The 17,396-nt window shown below is 37.5% G+C and overlaps 1 protein-coding gene across 2 annotated transcripts; it reads right to left on the reverse strand.

Moving 5' to 3' along the window:
- Positions 1-409: 409 nt before the first annotated feature.
- Positions 410-17,378, reverse strand: LOC580276 (ATP-dependent DNA helicase PIF1). Of its 2 annotated transcripts, none has more exons than XM_030995623.1 (13): positions 17,281-17,378; positions 15,764-15,920; positions 14,928-15,115; positions 13,036-13,230; positions 12,207-12,456; positions 11,587-11,729; positions 10,602-10,727; positions 9,848-9,954; positions 8,148-8,287; positions 5,517-5,623; positions 4,193-4,280; positions 2,952-3,097; positions 410-2,212 (listed from the first exon to the last, which is right to left on the reverse strand). In XM_030995623.1, exons 2-13 carry the CDS (start codon positions 15,906-15,908, stop codon positions 1,970-1,972), a joined length of 1,878 nt encoding a protein of 625 aa, XP_030851483.1. In that variant the 5' UTR covers positions 15,909-15,920; positions 17,281-17,378; the 3' UTR covers positions 410-1,969. The 2 variants fall into 2 exon arrangements, with proteins under 2 accessions (XP_030851483.1, XP_030851484.1); XM_030995624.1 differs by lacking the exon at positions 17,281-17,378 and adding an exon at positions 17,023-17,109.
- Positions 17,379-17,396: the final 18 nt, after the last annotated feature.

Here is a 17,396-nt window from a genome sequence, read left to right on the forward strand (position 1 = left end):
AAGAGATACATTTCCAATCAGGTTAAAGAAGGATCAAGTCAATATACACCAACAATTTAAATATATTGTACAGGACTTCACTTTAGACTCGCCCTCCTTTACTTCAATAGGTATAGTATGTTTTTTGTTCTGTCCTTTTGATCTTGTTATTTTTTTCCTGTATGTGTGTTAGGGGTAGGCTTTCATATAAGGAATCCTTCCTCTCTGCCTATCCCAAATGCTCTCATAAATTGCCATTATTTGTTATCAGTATCTTGTTTTTTGAACATTCCATTCTGTATTTGTATGTTTTAAATGTTTTTATGAAGAGTGTTGAATAAACTTTGAATTGAATTGAACTTACATGAGTGTGCACTCTCTCAGTTAACAACGATGATCATGTTAACAAAAACTCAAAGTAAAACTTGAGTTTCAATTTTGAAAAAATTTATTTTGCATATCAAAAATACAAAATATAAAAACATGCAATACGACAGAAATACACATTATTTTTTTCTTCATGACTGTCACTGGCACGTTCTTTCAGAAAATAAATATCACACACACATGACTTCCATAAAAAGTGATAAACATAAATATATCAATTACATTTCAATGTCAGTGATTTTTTTTTTTAGCAGGTCATTTAATCTTTGAATACATATACATGTAGCACCAATGAATTTGTTTTACTAAGTAAAAAAAATGTAGGAAATTTATAAAAAATAACACAAAGAGGGGTGAGATTCAAAATTAATTTAAAAATGAGATTCTGGTCATGGTCTTTTTCATGAATGGATTAAATATCTGTCAAAAATGTGCTGAGCACAACAAGATACTTGGTCAATGAGAAAATCATATTCATATGTTATTTTCCAAAAATGAGATGAAACTAATCACATAATAATAATAATAATAATAATAATAGTGGGTTCTTGTATAGCGCTCTTGTCAGTCAGATTTGACCCTCCTGGCGCTCCCGATTATTACCCTGGCTTTAGCACGGCTGCCATACGGCGCTCTAGCATTTCAAGAATAAATTCCTACTAGGTACCCATTTACTTCACCTGGGTGGTGGTGGCAAATGAATATTATCTCAATTAGTAGTACAAGGAACATCAGTCATTACGGGCTAACGGCAATCAATAAATTATTAATAGCAGTGACACACGTTCAGAATGTGGCAGATTTTTTAAAACTCATCACCAAGCGAGATTTTGGCAGGCAAGTAGCTAATTACGAGCTTCAGTAATCCCATTCATAGTCTATGTTGTTAATGTTTTCAATAATATTACTCTGAATCAACAGAGTGTTCCTTCGGCAGGCATACATCTTATAGCTGCAATCATCCCATACAGTTTCTCATTTCCTGATTACCAAAGAGCAACGGACTGAAATCTATTGAAGAGTTTCACAGGTGTTTGATGGTCTCCAATGGCAAAGTGACTCTGTACCAGGCATACAAGACCAATTAATGGCAAGTGCTTTACTCTTATTGTTGCAGCATCAGATTTGAATTAGTACAAGAGGTTCACAAGTTTTTAATGATCAGCAGTGTCACTCTAGTGAGACTTTATTTCATCACAGCTAATGTCCACTAATCGTAGGCACAAGATAACATTGCACTGTTTCCCAAGTTTTGATGAGCTGCACCAACAAAGAAATACAGAGAACCCTGCTGTAGCAACCACCTGGTTAGAAAGACCACATCTCCTGAGATTGGTTCTAATTGGCACCTGTACATAAAGACCACCTACCTATAGGGACCACTTTTCTTGACTCCCTTGAGCAGTCTTTATATACGGGCATCATTGTACTGTATCAGGCCTAGTAGAGGTACACAGGAGCGTCAATACTCTGGCCCAAAGCTTTCTCTCTCCTGCTGATCGATTGTCATAGTATCAGATCAAGGTCTACTGCGATTGAAAATCTAGCAGACCCACTGTCTATTACAAACGTAGATGGACAAGTAATAGCTTCAATAGTCCCATCATGAATAGTTTTCTTTGTCCTCTGTACCGTATCGTCGGATGGAAGTCTGCTGCAAGTGCCTCTGCTCTTTCCGCAGCTGGACGTAGAACCGGATCACGTCTGGATGCGCCCTGACGCAGCTCCCGTCAAAGTCCAGGACCCGGAGCCCCTGCAAGCTGGTAGCCCTGGAGAGGGCGACGTACGCCTGGCCGCACTCAAAGACACGGGAGAGGGAGATCTCTACACAGTCCAGAGACATGCCCTGACAAAATGATTGGGAAAAAGGTGATGGATTTCAATCTTTGTAAATCCTGTCCCTTCAAATGTTTTAAAGAGCAATCCAATTTTTTAAAGAGTTCATTTTTATGAAAACAGACAAATCTGAGAAACAGAATAGTGGACAAATAATCAGAGCGTTATGAATTTTTGAAATATGAGCTCACTAAACCTACAAGAATCTCAAATTGGCAATTCGTTTATTGAATTGTGACGTAGACATGGACAACTCTCCTGTTTGCGAGTGAACAAAAGTATCATTAATTACTATTTTTTTTAAGTGCCTTCTCCCATAGGGCATTACTTAAAATGTATAATTACAAGTAAATGCATAATACTGAGCCAAGCAAGATGCTAATTTGAATACCAGTACTGACTTAAGTCATCTACTGAACTAAATACGGCCCCGAGATGTGCATTTGACCAAGTGAAGATGGAACTAAATGGCAGATAATCTGCTAGATGTACAATGGGTAAAGGAAAAAAATAAGAACTGGGGGGAGGGGGGGGGGTTCACAAAACTTGACATCAGTGACAAAACAGTTTTTGTTATAAGCTAGTGAAATACTTGCTTCTGATTGGTCATCAGCAGAATTAAACAATCTTTAATCAATCCTTAAACAATAGACAAAGGGGATTAAGCTTAAATGCGACTGGATGAGATGGGGAAAGGACAATTGTCATCGGACCAAATGACAATTTAACTATTAACATTGAGGGCTTACCTGACTTTTGTGGATGGAGATGGCCCAGGCTAGCTTGAGAGGGAGCTGCCTCCTGGTGAGGATCAGAGATTGACCGATGCACATGGACCAGCGCTCCGGTCTTATCACCTCCTCTAGACCAGACATGAACCGCACCTTGGGGTTACCTATGTGGGACGAGAGGGGTGGGGAGTGTGAAGGGGAGATAAGAGAGAGAGAGAGAGGGGATAGAGAGAGAGAGAGAGAGAGAGAGAGAGAGAGAGAAGGACATACATCAAAAGAGATAGAAAGATATAAAAGATAGAAAGAGAAAAGTGATAGAGATCTCATTCGTTATAACAACAGAAAAGGTAATGTATTTCTCAAATCTGTGTCTATTCAACTCTGTACTCTGTACAAAATACTGAGAACAATGAAAATGAGAGATGACAAACTAAGGTAAAAGCCTGAAAAAAGACACCCATGGAATGAATATTTGTTATCAGAAAACAAACTACAAGTTTCACTTGGGTGTCTCAGTGCGACTATTTTTACCCTCTGTCCTAATTAAGTTGATAATGCTTTTGTGGAATCCTTGTATGGTGTTTTATATGATTGAAAGCAATTGTGCAGGTTGAAATATATAATTTCACATGCTTAATATTCTTCTCAGGAAAGAATTTTCCATGACATTTATGTACTATCTTTCCTAATGCTTTAAAGATGAAGTTGAGTTCTGGTCATGGATTGCATTGTGAAAGCATCGGTGTGGAATCGACCAGAAAAGGTTGATCATCTAGCATATAAGAATTTGTGTGTATTGCAAGGTTCTGGAATCATCAAAATGATAAGAAATTTGGCCAAGTCTTGGTAAGTTACAAACACTGTACACAGAAAAATGTACATGGGAGTGCACGAACATGTGGCGTAAAAATCCTACCCCTCCCCCCCCCCCCCCCGAGTTTTAGGATGTTACATGACATATTTCGAATATGAAGGCATTTGAAGAGCCATGGTTTTCAGGGAACATGTCTTATATGATGTTCTTCCACACTTGCATAAGAATGATAATGCTCACAAATTATTTTCCACCTCTTCCCAGAACTCCACCTTCTCTTTAAGTCTTAGCACCAAGATTGATATGCACTGGCAAGAACACTGGGTATATTACAAATTTTGCTGTAGCTGGTATAAACAAAAGGTTTGACTTGCCCACAAGATCTCAAAATGCACTATACTTTCAAATCACACAAGAAAAACAAGAATAAGTAGCTTTCATTTACCTTTCATCCCTGATTCGAAGCCGGTGACCACTCCCCTTGCTCCATTCACTAGACCTTTATGTACATCCAGATTCTTGGCTAGCATAACCTGTGAGGAGGATATTCATAATAATAATTTCATTTCATTTCATTTATTTTATTTTCATATTTCTCATGTTACATATACATTTCAAATAGGGTAAAGTACAAATTGTTTTTTTCCAATAATACATAATAAATAACAAAGAGAAGTGGTCAGTATGGAGTACTGATTTAACTAAGAGAAATATAATAATAATTAAAGTAAAATTCAGATAGCACTTGATTCTTATGTTTCTTAGCCTTGTACTTGGCATTACCAGAGCGGCCCTGATAAGGCGCCCTGGCATTCTAGGAATTTCTTCCTACCGAGTACCCATTTACATCACATGGGTGGAGAGTGGCAAATGCAGATTAATGTCTCATTAAAAGACACTAGTGCCAAAGTGCAAATCGAATTGGGAACCATGGGATCCACAGTCTGATGACCTATCTACTAAACCGCGATACCTGTATCAGTCTTCTTCTTAATGATTAGACATATTACACAATGCATTTAGAGATTAATTTTTCAGGGCCTGTCTTATAAAGTATCAATTGCAAATATGTACATAAAAGGTAGGTGACTGTAAACTTGCTATCGATTTGGATCAATCGCAACTCTTTATAAGATGGGTTCTGGAACTGACTGAAAATAAATTCTCACAAAATCAAACTACACATACACTGCATGGTAAAACTAAAACTATCAATGTCTGCAAAATGACTTTAGTAGGAAATGTAAAATAATGCACCACAGGTGAATTAATGTACGAGCAAAGAAAGACAAGTATATTGAGCTAAAGAAGTCCAGAGTGCACAGCATGCAGCATTATAAGAGTTGTGCTTTTCAGTGAATTTAATTTAAAGAAACTCTCATCAGTTCTTGGACTTTCTAAAAATGTAGCAAATTCTGTTCATTCTCATCACTACGTATAAATTAGACTTAGTTACAAGTACTGCCGTGTCGTATAAAGTTTGAGAGGGTCATGAAACAGGTGTCACTCGTTTCTTATTATCTCTTTCAGAATAAACATATGACAGTAGAAAGGATATGTCAAGCTGCACAGGAATATCTGAATGATATTGTCCTCATGTATTTTTTTTAAAAAGCTTATTGCAAAAATTTAATGTATGATTTCATGAGAGATGAACTTAGCCCCTAAACAACATCTTCAGCATATCCTTAACCTGAACCAACACTCGTTTTGAAATTAAAATATTAACATATCAAAACACACCAACAAAAATGAAGAACACACTGTACCTGTGCACCAATCTTGAGGTCAATCCTTTGCCTGACCGGACATTGACTGTTGGTCTGTTTAACAAGTGAAGGGTCACTGTCCATCGCTTCAAACACCCTCACATCGCCTATAAAGGAGCAACAAGATAATACCATGCATAATCATACTCTCAACTCATCCTGTATCATCGCAATTGCTCCAAAACCAGTTAATCTTCAGAAATATCTGGTTGGTTTTGGGTAATTTTTAGAGAATAATCCTTTAAAAATGTCATGAATCTTAAATTATTAGCACCATCTGGCATGGTATTTTTACAGTTTTACCCGCAAACTCCTTAGAAAGTAAAGAAATTCCACAGATTCAATAAAAATTGCATGAAGCTTTAAACACTGACTATTGTGCTTTTTAATGTCTCATTGCAAGTGTTGTAGATATAATACCAGAGTGGAATAGAAATATAACTGCTCTAAAATCTATGTAACACAAATGGTTAACTGAAACATGAAAATTAAAACAGTTTTGGAAACAGGATAGTTTGTTTTCCAGTAATTCACATACCGTATTTGCCGGCGTAAAGGCCGCAGTATTTTTGGAAGAGAAAATATCAAAAGGTCAGGGTGCGGCCTATGCGACGAAAGAGTAAAAAAAAAAAAAAAAAAAAAAAAAAAAAAGTAAGTCAAAACCACCACGAATTTGCACATATGGGACTAGATCTTCGAACGGTACAATAACTACACATTTCCACACATCTTACCAACAATTTTATCTTGCATTGTTGACATGAAGACGAAAATTAACTTCCAAAAACAACATCTGCCGATAGATCTTGATCTAAGTTCGTGCCAATGCATTGCAAAAGTAAAAGAAGGGCCCGTTTAACGGAGCCGCCGCGAAGTATCCAACACGCAGAGTCGCTATTTTGAATCCATTTCAATACACAAGAGAGAGGCGCAATGTATACATCACAAAAAACTACATAAGCTAGCATCAGTGCGTGATGGCCGAGCGGTCTATGGCGGTGATTTTCGTCAAATCAATATTTGTATGCAAGAGATCAAATCCCGACTTTGACAATTTTTTTTTTTAAACGTCAAAATCGGGGGTGCGGCCTATTCGGCGGTGCGGCCTTATCACCGGCAAATACGGTATTAGAAAACTCAAATGCTCTAAGTATCCTTTTGATGGCTGAGGAAGTAGGTGTGATTAATTGTTTTTATGATAAAGGAGGTGCATGGATTGTGTTCGACGTATAAATCAAAAGGTTACCTTCACATCAATTTATGTGCAATTTTTTATCTCAACCCTGGTATTTGTAAATGAGAGACTTGAGGGAGTATAACAAGTCCATTGTAAATTTAATAGGCCTGCATCATCCAATTATCACTTAGTGTCTTATCTTTAACCCTTACTGTACTGGGCTATTTTGAGCACCCTCTGACTGGGGGTGGGACCTGGGAGGCCCCCCCTATGATCTCGGTCGTCGAAATGTCCGATAAACACGAAAATTTGCATACTTGTAGATATTTACGTAAGGAACAAGATGGTATAATTAGTTTTTTCCTAATATGCAAATTTTTGTCATTATAGCTTAATTAATTATGCAAAATGCTAATTTTATGCATTTTACAGAAAACTCTACATATTTGTCCATATACTTGTGAAGAATCTTGAAAATGTATTGAATAAATGTTTCCTCCATCTCAAATTCATGAGGTTTCATTATTTTTATGATATTTAAAAATGCATAGGTTAATTTGCATAAATTATGAATACGCAAATTACGCATTCATGAATATCAAATCTGGAACTATATTTAGGGAACTAGAATCATTACAAAAATTGTCAGACTCCACTTTTTGAATGTTGAAACTCATTATTCATATGAAACTTCTTTTCTAACACAAAATAGTTATTTCATGTAATTAATAATGATAATTTATGCAAATTTGATGCGATTTTCAAATTATTATTTTCTTATGCATTTTATTGTTTTTTTATTTCTTATTATATCTATTGTTTTATTTCTAATGTATTCTTTTGTCCTAGAATACATCAAGTTACTCTGAGAAACATATAAAAGCAATTTGATATCCATTCATATCTTCACATTTCTGCTTGTACATGAATATATGCAATAATAGCCCTTTTTTGATGACATGCGCATACTAATTGTTATGTAACACCTTACAGGTATCTCCGATTTTGACGAAAATGGTATCAAAATGTGCGCAAGACTTGAGGGAAAAAAGTCATGAAACGACAATTCAAAATTCCAACAATTGCGGCGCGATCTCCGAAAATGTCGAGGGGTGGGGGGCCTCCCAGGCCCCCCCCCCCCCCAGTACAGTAAGGGTTAAAGGGAGTGTAGCTTGGCAAATACTGGTTAACGCCATCTACGTCTTCTTTTGGACAACTCCACGTAAACGAATGGACTTGATTATAGGAAGTCAGCGACTTAATCTCTACATGGTCAGCATGCACTAGCGTTCGCAAAACGGACCGGAGTTCTCCTTGCGGTCGTGTTGTCTGTAGTCGTACTATACCCGATTGGCCCCGAGTCAGGCCACGGGAAAGTCACGTAGTCTCGTCAGGCTGCACTCCCTTTAAGTCAACTGAAGAGGTCAGAGAGGATGAAGCTCAGTTTAACTAACCTATGAGTTTGTTGAGGTGAACATTGTTGAGTTGGTCTACGTCTTCCTTGTGAGTACACAACCTGGTAGCATGAATGCCTTCTGTGTCCACGCAGTGCTTGGCTGTACCTGTCAAACAGTCAGTAACTTCAGCAGAACAACTGCATCAAATGTGAACAGAATAAATGGAAATTATACATCACCTGTTCTCATACAGCAATTTCAGATTCTACAAGCATGTTTAAAGTAATCAAGGTTTTCATCAGAACTGTCGTTTGGCAATGTCCCAATCTCCTGAACAAAGTTTCTCAAATTGGCTGGGTGAAATGCAAACAGAATAAATGGAAATCCTACATATGCTATTCTTATACAGCAATTTCAGATTATACAAGCATGTTTGTAGTAATCAAGGTTTACACCAGAACTCTCACTTGGCAATGTCCTAATCTACTGTACACAAATTGCACAACTGGTGGGGGGAGGGGGGGGGGGGGATATAACAATAATTAAACATTTTCAGCCTAAATAATGATTATCAATAAGGATAATAAAATCATTTGCCCAGGTAGCTAGTCTCATTAGGCTTTAACTCCTTACTTCTGAATATATGTTGGCAAAATTGCTGTCATAATTTTGAAGATGTATGCAAATTCCTGACAATCGGTCACTCCAAGGCTGAGATCTTAACCCTTACTGTACTGGGGGGGGGGGGGGGGGGGGGGGGGGGCCTGGGAGGCCCCCCCCTCGACATTTTCGGAGATCGCGCCGCAACCGCTTGGAATTTTGAATTGCCGTTTCATGACTTTTTTCCCTCAAGTCTTGCGCACATTTTGATACCATTTTCGTCAAAATCGGATATACATGTAAGGTGTTACATAACAATTAGTATGCGCATGTCAATAAAAAAAGTGCTATAATTGCATATATTCATGTACAAGCAGAAATGTGAAGATATGAATTGATATGAAATTGCCTTTATATGTTTCTCAGAGTAACTTGATGTATTCCAGAACAAAAGAATACATTAGAAATAAAACAATAGATATAATAAGAAATAAAAAACAATAAAATACATAAGAAAATAAATAGTTGAAAATCGCATCAAATTTGCATTAATTATCATTATTAACAAATAACTATTTTGTGTTAGAAAAGAAATTTCATATGAATAATGAGTTTCAACATTCATAAAGTGGAGTCTGAAAATTTTTGTAATGATTCTAGTTCCCTAAATATAGTTCCTGATTTGATATTCATGAATGTGTAATTTGCATATTCATAATTTATGCAAATTAACCTATGCATTTTCAAATATCATAAAAATAATGAAACCTCATGAATTTGAGATGAAGGAAACATTTATTCAATACATTTTCAAGATTCTTCACAAGTCTACGGACAAATATGTAGCATTTTCTGTAAAATGCATAAAATTAGCATTTTGCATAATTAATTAGGCTATAACGACAAGAATTTGCATATTAGGAAAAAACTAATTATACCATCTTGTTCCTTACGTAAATATCTACAAATATGCAAATTTTCGTGTTCATCGGACATTTGACGGCCGAGATCATAGGGGGGGGGGGGCCTCCCATGCCCCCCCCCCCCCAGTCAGAGGGTGCTCAAAATAGCCCAGTACAGTAAGGATTAAGGGGCACACGGCCCTCAGCTCTCAAACCTCTGGAGAAAAAAAGTCTTTTTAGGGTTAAAGTGCTCACCGTCCGACTCTAATCTTCTGTAAGATGTTGATGAACGCTGGATCCTTCTGACGTTTCACTTCCATCAGTTCAAAGTTCACCTGAATACAGCGATGCCACGCTGGGGACTGGATTCATAAAAGAGTTTAAAAAAATCAGTGACAGGTTATTGTGAAGGGCACACTGTACCAAAAGACTTGTAACATGTTGTTATAGAGTATGAACAAATTAGAAGTACATGTACATGTCACAAACGGAGCACAATATAGCAAAGAAATCTAACGATTCATGTACCTGCAGCAACACATAATATATGTGCCATGAACATACCAGTACAGTAAAACCTGTCTACTAAGGTCACTCTAGGGAACAAAAAATATGGCCACTGTAGACAGGTTCTACAACGTACATCTCTTTCTCAGGGGAGACAAAAAACATGGACACTATAGCCAGGTGGCCTTTATAGAGAAGTTGGACTGTATCACTTGTATTGAGGAAATGGGAACCTACACAACAGAACCTATACAGAAGAGATAAGAATTTATCTGAGGCAAATTATAACATGTGCACAGAAGTCAAAAGTAACAGTCATGAACAAAAGTATGTACTTGTGTGCCCTCAGCCAAATTTAATGACCAACTTTTTGCTTGTCAAATTTTACACTTAATTTTTGCTTCTAAAAAATGTGATAACTATTTTCCCTCTTTTGTGAGACTTGTGCCTCTTCTGAATCCAAGATGTGAGGCAGGTTAGGAATAAACCAGAATGTATTTACCTGGAAGCAGAACTTCTGTTTCTCTCCTCTTTTAACGACTGGTGGTAGCTGCAAGAAATCTCCACACAGGATCAACTGAATTCCACCAAACGGCTCATCACAGCGCTTGATTACTCGTGCTACAGCCTGAGGACATACATGTACAACAACAATCATTCTTAATCATAATAAATAACTATTCTTTGTTCCATGCAGAATATGAAACTAAGCACACATGTTGCCTCATTTCTAAAAGAAGAAATGCTACTCTCCGTTTTGCAAAAACCTTTTGGCACATTGTCCCAGAGGTTTTTTCTGAACTGAGATAATTCTATAGTTATGACACAATTTTGTCACATTTGATAATAACATGAGACATTGCCAGGCATAGCGCCAGATGGAGGGGCATAAATAAAAACTTTTTTGTGTACCGTGTATAAACCGCACCCCCGACTTTGAATTATTTTTGGAGGCAAAAAGGTGCGGTTAAATCACCGTTAATTACGGTAGGAAAAATAATCTTAAGATCATGCATGTAATGGAACTTCAACTCCTTAAATGACCAGGGTTTCAGAATTCTTAAGAAAAACATAATTTTAACTTCTAGAGGTGTTGTGGATGAGTGGATGCGTTGCCGGAATGTCGATCACAAGGTCCACGGTTCGAATCCCGCCGCGGCACTAATGTCCTTTGCCAAGACATTGATCTAGATTTGCCACACTCCACCCAGGTGAAGTAAATGGGGACCGGTAGGAAGGAATTCTTTGAATGCTGTGAGCACCGAAATCTGTAGCCTAGCAGAGCCGGGGTAATATTGGAGCGCTTTGAGCACCTTGCAGGGTGGATATGTGCGCTTTATAAATATCTCATAAACATTAAGATAATATGTTTTTCAGAATACCGTCATGAATATTTGGAATTTTGTATGCATCTGAGCTGTACTGATCACATGGACCCCCTTTAACACTATTTCATAACTGTGTGCATACACTCAATTTCTTTTAACCTCAAGTTTGGTGAAGAAATCCCCGTCAATCATAGAGATCTCGTCAACAATCAGATGCTTGCATTTACGCCACTGTTGTCTCCTGGTAGGCCTTGATGCTAGTTCAATGAGCTGTGGAAGTTGTCCTGTGCCTGAACCTATACCTACATAGAAAATGGGAGAATGGAAGTGTAAAACACTAAAGAACTGTTTCTAACTTCAACACTGATGAACATCATGCCTTAATGCAGATGTTGTAATGGCATCATTGATTTGAGTAAATGGAACAATTTATACCAATCTTGTGACAAAAGTACAGTCAGATTACTGGTAGTTAAAACTTAATTTCATCAGACACTATTCTTCAAAAATACTGCTTTCAATGCTGTCATTTATGCTTGAATGGGACTATAACTAATAATCAGTACTAGTATGTTCAACTATTGTTCCCTAGTCTTATTTTAGATGGGAAATTGCAAGTATACAAACAAAAAATTGAAAAAATTAACTAAAAGACTAAATATTTACTATAATATATTAAATTTATTTTTAAAACAATTTTTTTTTATCTATGAGCCACGAAAGGGAACAAAAAAATTGAAGTAGGTGCTTTAGCTCCGCAGACTCCTTTAGTTACAAACCTGCAAACTGATGCAATGTTGTCCCTCCGATGTGACAAGCTGCCACCCCCGTGCTCGCAGTGGCAAAGGTCGAATCCGGTGGGAGGGCACTGATGATGTGCCGAAGCAAGAAAGACTTTCCCGTCCCAGCGCTACCCGTGAAAAAAATGCTCTGCCTGGACAGGACAGCATTGAGAACCCTCTTCTGTTCGTTGGACAGAGGGGGCGTCTTATGCAATGTGTTCAGATGGAGCTTCTTGCGAGGAGCCTCCTTTTGGTTGTGGGGTGGATAGAGAGGAAAGGTCAAATGTCAAAGTTCAAATTATTCAATTTTATTCTAGAAAAATCTCATATACATGAAACAATGTTGATGAATTTGCTATTATTTGTCAAGGTTGTGCCCTTTCTTCAATATGAAATGTAAAACAAGTAGAATGTTATTTGTAAAACCATGATAAATAAAAATGAGTCTTTGCACACACAACAACAACAAAATTTAATAAACAAACACAACATGAAGTAACTTCTCAAAACAATATTACACTAAATCTAATGAATTTCAGGTGATCGAGCATTTGCTTGTGCAGCCCCAAAACTCTGGAATAACTTGCCATTTGAAGTCAGGAAATCACCATCTGTAAACGTCTTTAAGTCAAAACTGAAAACACTTCTTTTTAATTAACTGTACCGTAAATCTAAGCATATCAGGAGCTCTTGTAGCGCAGTAGAATATATACCTAATGTTGGATAGTTTCTGCGCTTTATAAATGTACTATTATTATTATTATTGTACTGAATTTGCCAAAGTACTGCAAAGTGACTACTTTTTTAGACAAATCCATCAACTCACCCGTTCAGCTGGTTTTTCCATTCCATTCCTGCCCCTCTTCTTAGCCCTAGCTGCTGGGGTGGTAGAAGTGCCTTTGGCTTCAGCTATCTTGGCTCTTTGGTTGTTGACGGTGTCCACATCACCCTGGTTCATGGGGCTGATCTCGTTGAACTGCTGGGGTAGCTCAGACAGCAGACGGGTTCTATCACTGACAACCTGAGAAACAGTTAGTTCAACAAAAACAAAAAAATTATTGCCTGGTAATTAAAAAAACAAACACATTGGATGAATAGATAGTTAAAAGATAAATGTTCATTCAAATTATGCCGGGGTAAGAACATATCAAGAGTAACACCAGAAATTTGAGACAGGCAGGTTTATAGCAATTGGGTTCACTCTTTATTTTTGCAATTAGGGTCTATGTGCAAACTTTTGGTAAAGATTTGTATTCATGTCATATCTGAATTTACTATGTTATTACGTCAATACCATCCAAAACAACAATAAAAATTGAGAGGAATATTTCTCTTGGTACTATTTGAAGCAAAAAGAACGTCTACCAAACATTGATCATCTTCACTTGATCACAGGTTCGATGAGGCAATCGATTATGATAAAATCTGAAAGATGGTAATACTACATGCCACATAGGGAAAATATCTCTCATACATGAACTCCAGGCTCTGTGCTTTAATACTAAAGCTAGCAAGGCTTTCAATGCAAGGTGATCTAGTATTACATGAACTGCCAGCTGGTACTCAATTACCATTACTGGGTTTAGAGTGTCATCAGTGGCGGATCCAGGGGGGATGAGGGGCCCGACCCCCACCCTAAGGAAAAAAAAATGTGTAAAAACATGTTAATTTTACCTTTTTTGGGAGTTGCCCCCCCCCCCCCCCTGGCGCTCAAGGGGGGGGGGGGGGGTGCAAATTTTCGAGGGCCAAAACAAAATAAAAATTGGGCCCCCACCCCTAAGAAATCCTGGATCTGCGCCTGAGTGTCGTTATAGTGTATCAATTATCCTCAAAACAGGCTTTGCTCCTGATGTAAGGGGTGTCATGTTAAGTCTATACTGTATAAAAAATATAGTTTCAAATACATTAATACTTCTACAACAAAATATTACAGTTTAAATACACCCTCAGTGAACAGTAAAACGTCTGGCCGAGTAGACTACAAATATTCCAGGCATACATGTACGTACACACTCGGAAAGAACAGGGCACGAACAAAACCCAAGTCAGGCTTGGGATTTGTGCGAGCCCTATATATGCAATGTTATTTTATATTTTCTTCATCGTCCTTATTTGTTACCTAGATAGAATGCCAGGCAAGGTTTATGGGAGGAGTTGGTTTGTAATCATTTTATTATTATCTGTAATGTTCGTTTACCAGCTGAGCACCCATTGTACGATTTAAATACGTGTACTTTTGTCTACACTGTAAGAAAGGAAGGGACAATATAAACAGCACCACCGCATGTTTATTATTATTTCTTTTTTTCTTTTTTGATTCATTTACACTGGTCACTTTTATATCCGTCCTCCATTTATTACCACAAATTATCTCACTGGGGTCTACAGCTTTACAAGCTTGCTTTCATGTAGGTCCCATCATATTTCTCTTAGTTAAATCAGTACTCCATATTGACCACTTATCTTTGTTATTTATTGTATTATGTATTATTGAAAAAACAATTTGTACTTTATTTGAAATGTATACATGAGAAATATGAAAATAAACGAAATGAAATGAAAATATATTCTAGCTAAATTCAAATTACATTTTCAGATGAATGTTTTACAAAAGCTAGCCAGAGCCATGCATCAAGGTTTAGCTCAAGCCCATGACCTCTAATTAATTCACATTCAATTGAATATAAACCACGACACCCTGATCAGTATATGACCAACCTTATCCGTCTTCTTGCATGCCATCTTGAGGGCTAAGCTCTTGAGGAATGACTTGAGCTGATGTGGAGGGCAGTTAGAGATCATCACCTGAAGGCACTTCTTGGGCAGTCTGATGCAGGCCTTGCCATCACTGGCGAACCGACGGTGGAGGACTACATCCTGCATCACCAGGGTTGATGAGGTCTTGCCTGTACAGTTATGAAATGAGTGAGAAAAAGTGTTGCCTTCAGTACTTGACTTCCAAAACAAAAACGAGACAGTCTAAGTCTGTGAATCTCAGTTAGGAAAAACTGGTATAAGGTGAATGTATGCAGGGATCGAGTCGATCGACACTAACAGGCACCCGAGACACATAGGTGATTAAAATTTCAAAACATGTATGTACTGTACAGCTAGGGCTGTGATGTAACGTTTTATTTTATCAGTTGTGGGTCTATAAGGTTAGTCTCAAAATTTTAATCCAAGTCTTTAACCTGTTTCTTCAAAAAATTTAATCCAAACCATCAACGAAAAAAGTTAGTGTGGGGCCCTGCTTTTATGTGTTTATTTTTTACAGCCAAATGAAAAATAATTCTCATCATTTTATGAAAAAATAATTATCTCATGATTTTGCCCAATAAAGTTACAAAATTCCAGGATAGTTAAAGGGGGCATTATAATACATAGAAAATGCATGAGACAAAATAGGAGACTGACTATTTTTTATTTGGGGGTCTGATTTGAGTGCTTTTTCTGAAAGTCCATGAATTGTTGGTGACTTGAAAAAAATGAAAGCTCTTTCTCCGGGTGTAAGTTACCTGATTTCCAGTATAGCTAGGAACCCTGACATACTGTACCTGTATGAACTTTCAGAAGAACATCCCTGAACTCATTCCTTCCTAAGATAAGAGAACCGTTCCTGCACATTGTTCGTTTGGTGACTTCGCCACTGGTGTCTAGCTTTTCAATGGCAACCGAACAGACTAACTCTGGACAATCCATATTGCACTGTCACTAGAGAAAGATATATAAAGACCAAAGAAATTGTTTTCCAGTCTGAAAACTGATTGCAACAGTTTCAACTTACAAAACAACTCAAACAGAAATTAATCCAATTCCTTATATTTTGTAATTTGTATTAATACCCAAATCTGCCTCTGTGAAAGATGCATCCCGACTTTGGTGCACAACAAAGTCCAAACTTTAAAGGCGTTCATGCGTCGGTATATAGTCGTTCGTTAAGTATGGCTAGGCAACTTGGCGAACACTGAGCCATACAGGTATTAGCTCCAAATTCAGGGACACTAGTACGCATAGGAGGGTAATATCCATTGGCTCAGTGTGCTGCCCTCTATAGACCAAAGCTTTAGCACATGTACAATATGAGAACGAAAAATGACAAATTATGATAAAGATTAATGCAAAGTTCAAACTACAATTTAAGACATTAAAGGCATCAAAGACATTATGTTATATTTTTTCAGAAGAAATAGAGGATCCAGACCCAGTGATTAATGAAGAAAGTAACAAGCTAATTGTATCTACAATTAATTAGGGCCCTGTATTAAAATAAAAATAATTAAAAAAAAGATGCAATAGATTCAAATCAATCACACCTTTTTATAACACGGAGCGTAAGGCTGGGATTATATGTCTCCAATTTGTGGGAGAGGCCGGATTCTGTGAGACCAAAGACTCTTTGGTGAAAATAGACTAGATCTAGACAAGTAGTCTATGCATACTCTCAGTCTCAGCTCAGCTCAGCCCCCTATCCCCTAACAAAAAACTGATTTTTAGGTCTTTAGTTTTAGTACCGTAGCTAAGTTAGACTTACATCGAAAGCTTCAGTCTCTGCATGAATTGACATTTGTAGATAGAGGCGGTCGGGGAAGCCAGGATCAGGAGCCAGGCCAGATATAATCTCAGCGTAACATGCAACCATCGATATCGACGGTTGTTCCGCTGAGATTATATCTGGCTCCCCTGACCGCTAGCTCTGTCTACAAATGTCAGTTTTTATTAAAGAATGACCCATACCAGTCGGTTATTTCTGTCTAAATTAGACTCTACTTCACTGTTCACCCATTCAGAATGAGTGCAAAAATCAAGGGTGTACCGTATGTAGCGGGACGGGGACGACTTCAGTCGGGGAGCTGGCCGCCTGGTTGGCTGGATCTGTTCACCTCGCAAAGTTACACTACACTCCATACACAAAACAAAATCACACAAAGAAATTTAACCGAGGCAATTATAAAACCGGGCTGGCCAGACATGCAGAGAAAGACAAATTTCTAAAGATCTCCACAAAAAATTGCTCATCAAATCATGATAATCTTTAAATTCGTCTTAAAGTTACAATTTGTTCTTTTCTTACCCTTATTCCACAGACAAAAGTTCGTTCTTTAAATACGTTCTCCGAGTTTGTGCTTTCACGTAAACATTGGGCATTTAAATAATTGGCCAATGGGAATCCTTTCTGCATGGTCTTGT

This window comes from Strongylocentrotus purpuratus, unplaced genomic scaffold (genome assembly GCF_000002235.5).
Source record: "Strongylocentrotus purpuratus isolate Spur 01 unplaced genomic scaffold, Spur_5.0 spur5_scaffold_3, whole genome shotgun sequence".
NCBI classification, from domain to species: domain Eukaryota; kingdom Metazoa; phylum Echinodermata; class Echinoidea; order Camarodonta; family Strongylocentrotidae; genus Strongylocentrotus; species Strongylocentrotus purpuratus.

Coding starts and splice junctions, on each gene's coding strand:
- LOC580276 (XM_030995623.1), bottom strand. CDS start 15,908: ATGGATTGTCCAGAGTTAGTCTGTTCGGTTGCCATTGAAAAGCTAGAC. Junction 15,116..15,763: donor TCTTCTGAAAGTTCATACAG/GTACAGTATGTC, acceptor ATAACTGTACAG/GCAAGACCTCATCAACCCTG. Junction 11,730..12,206: donor AACATTGCATCAGTTTGCAG/GTTTGTAACTAA, acceptor TTTTCTATGTAG/GTATAGGTTCAGGCACAGGA.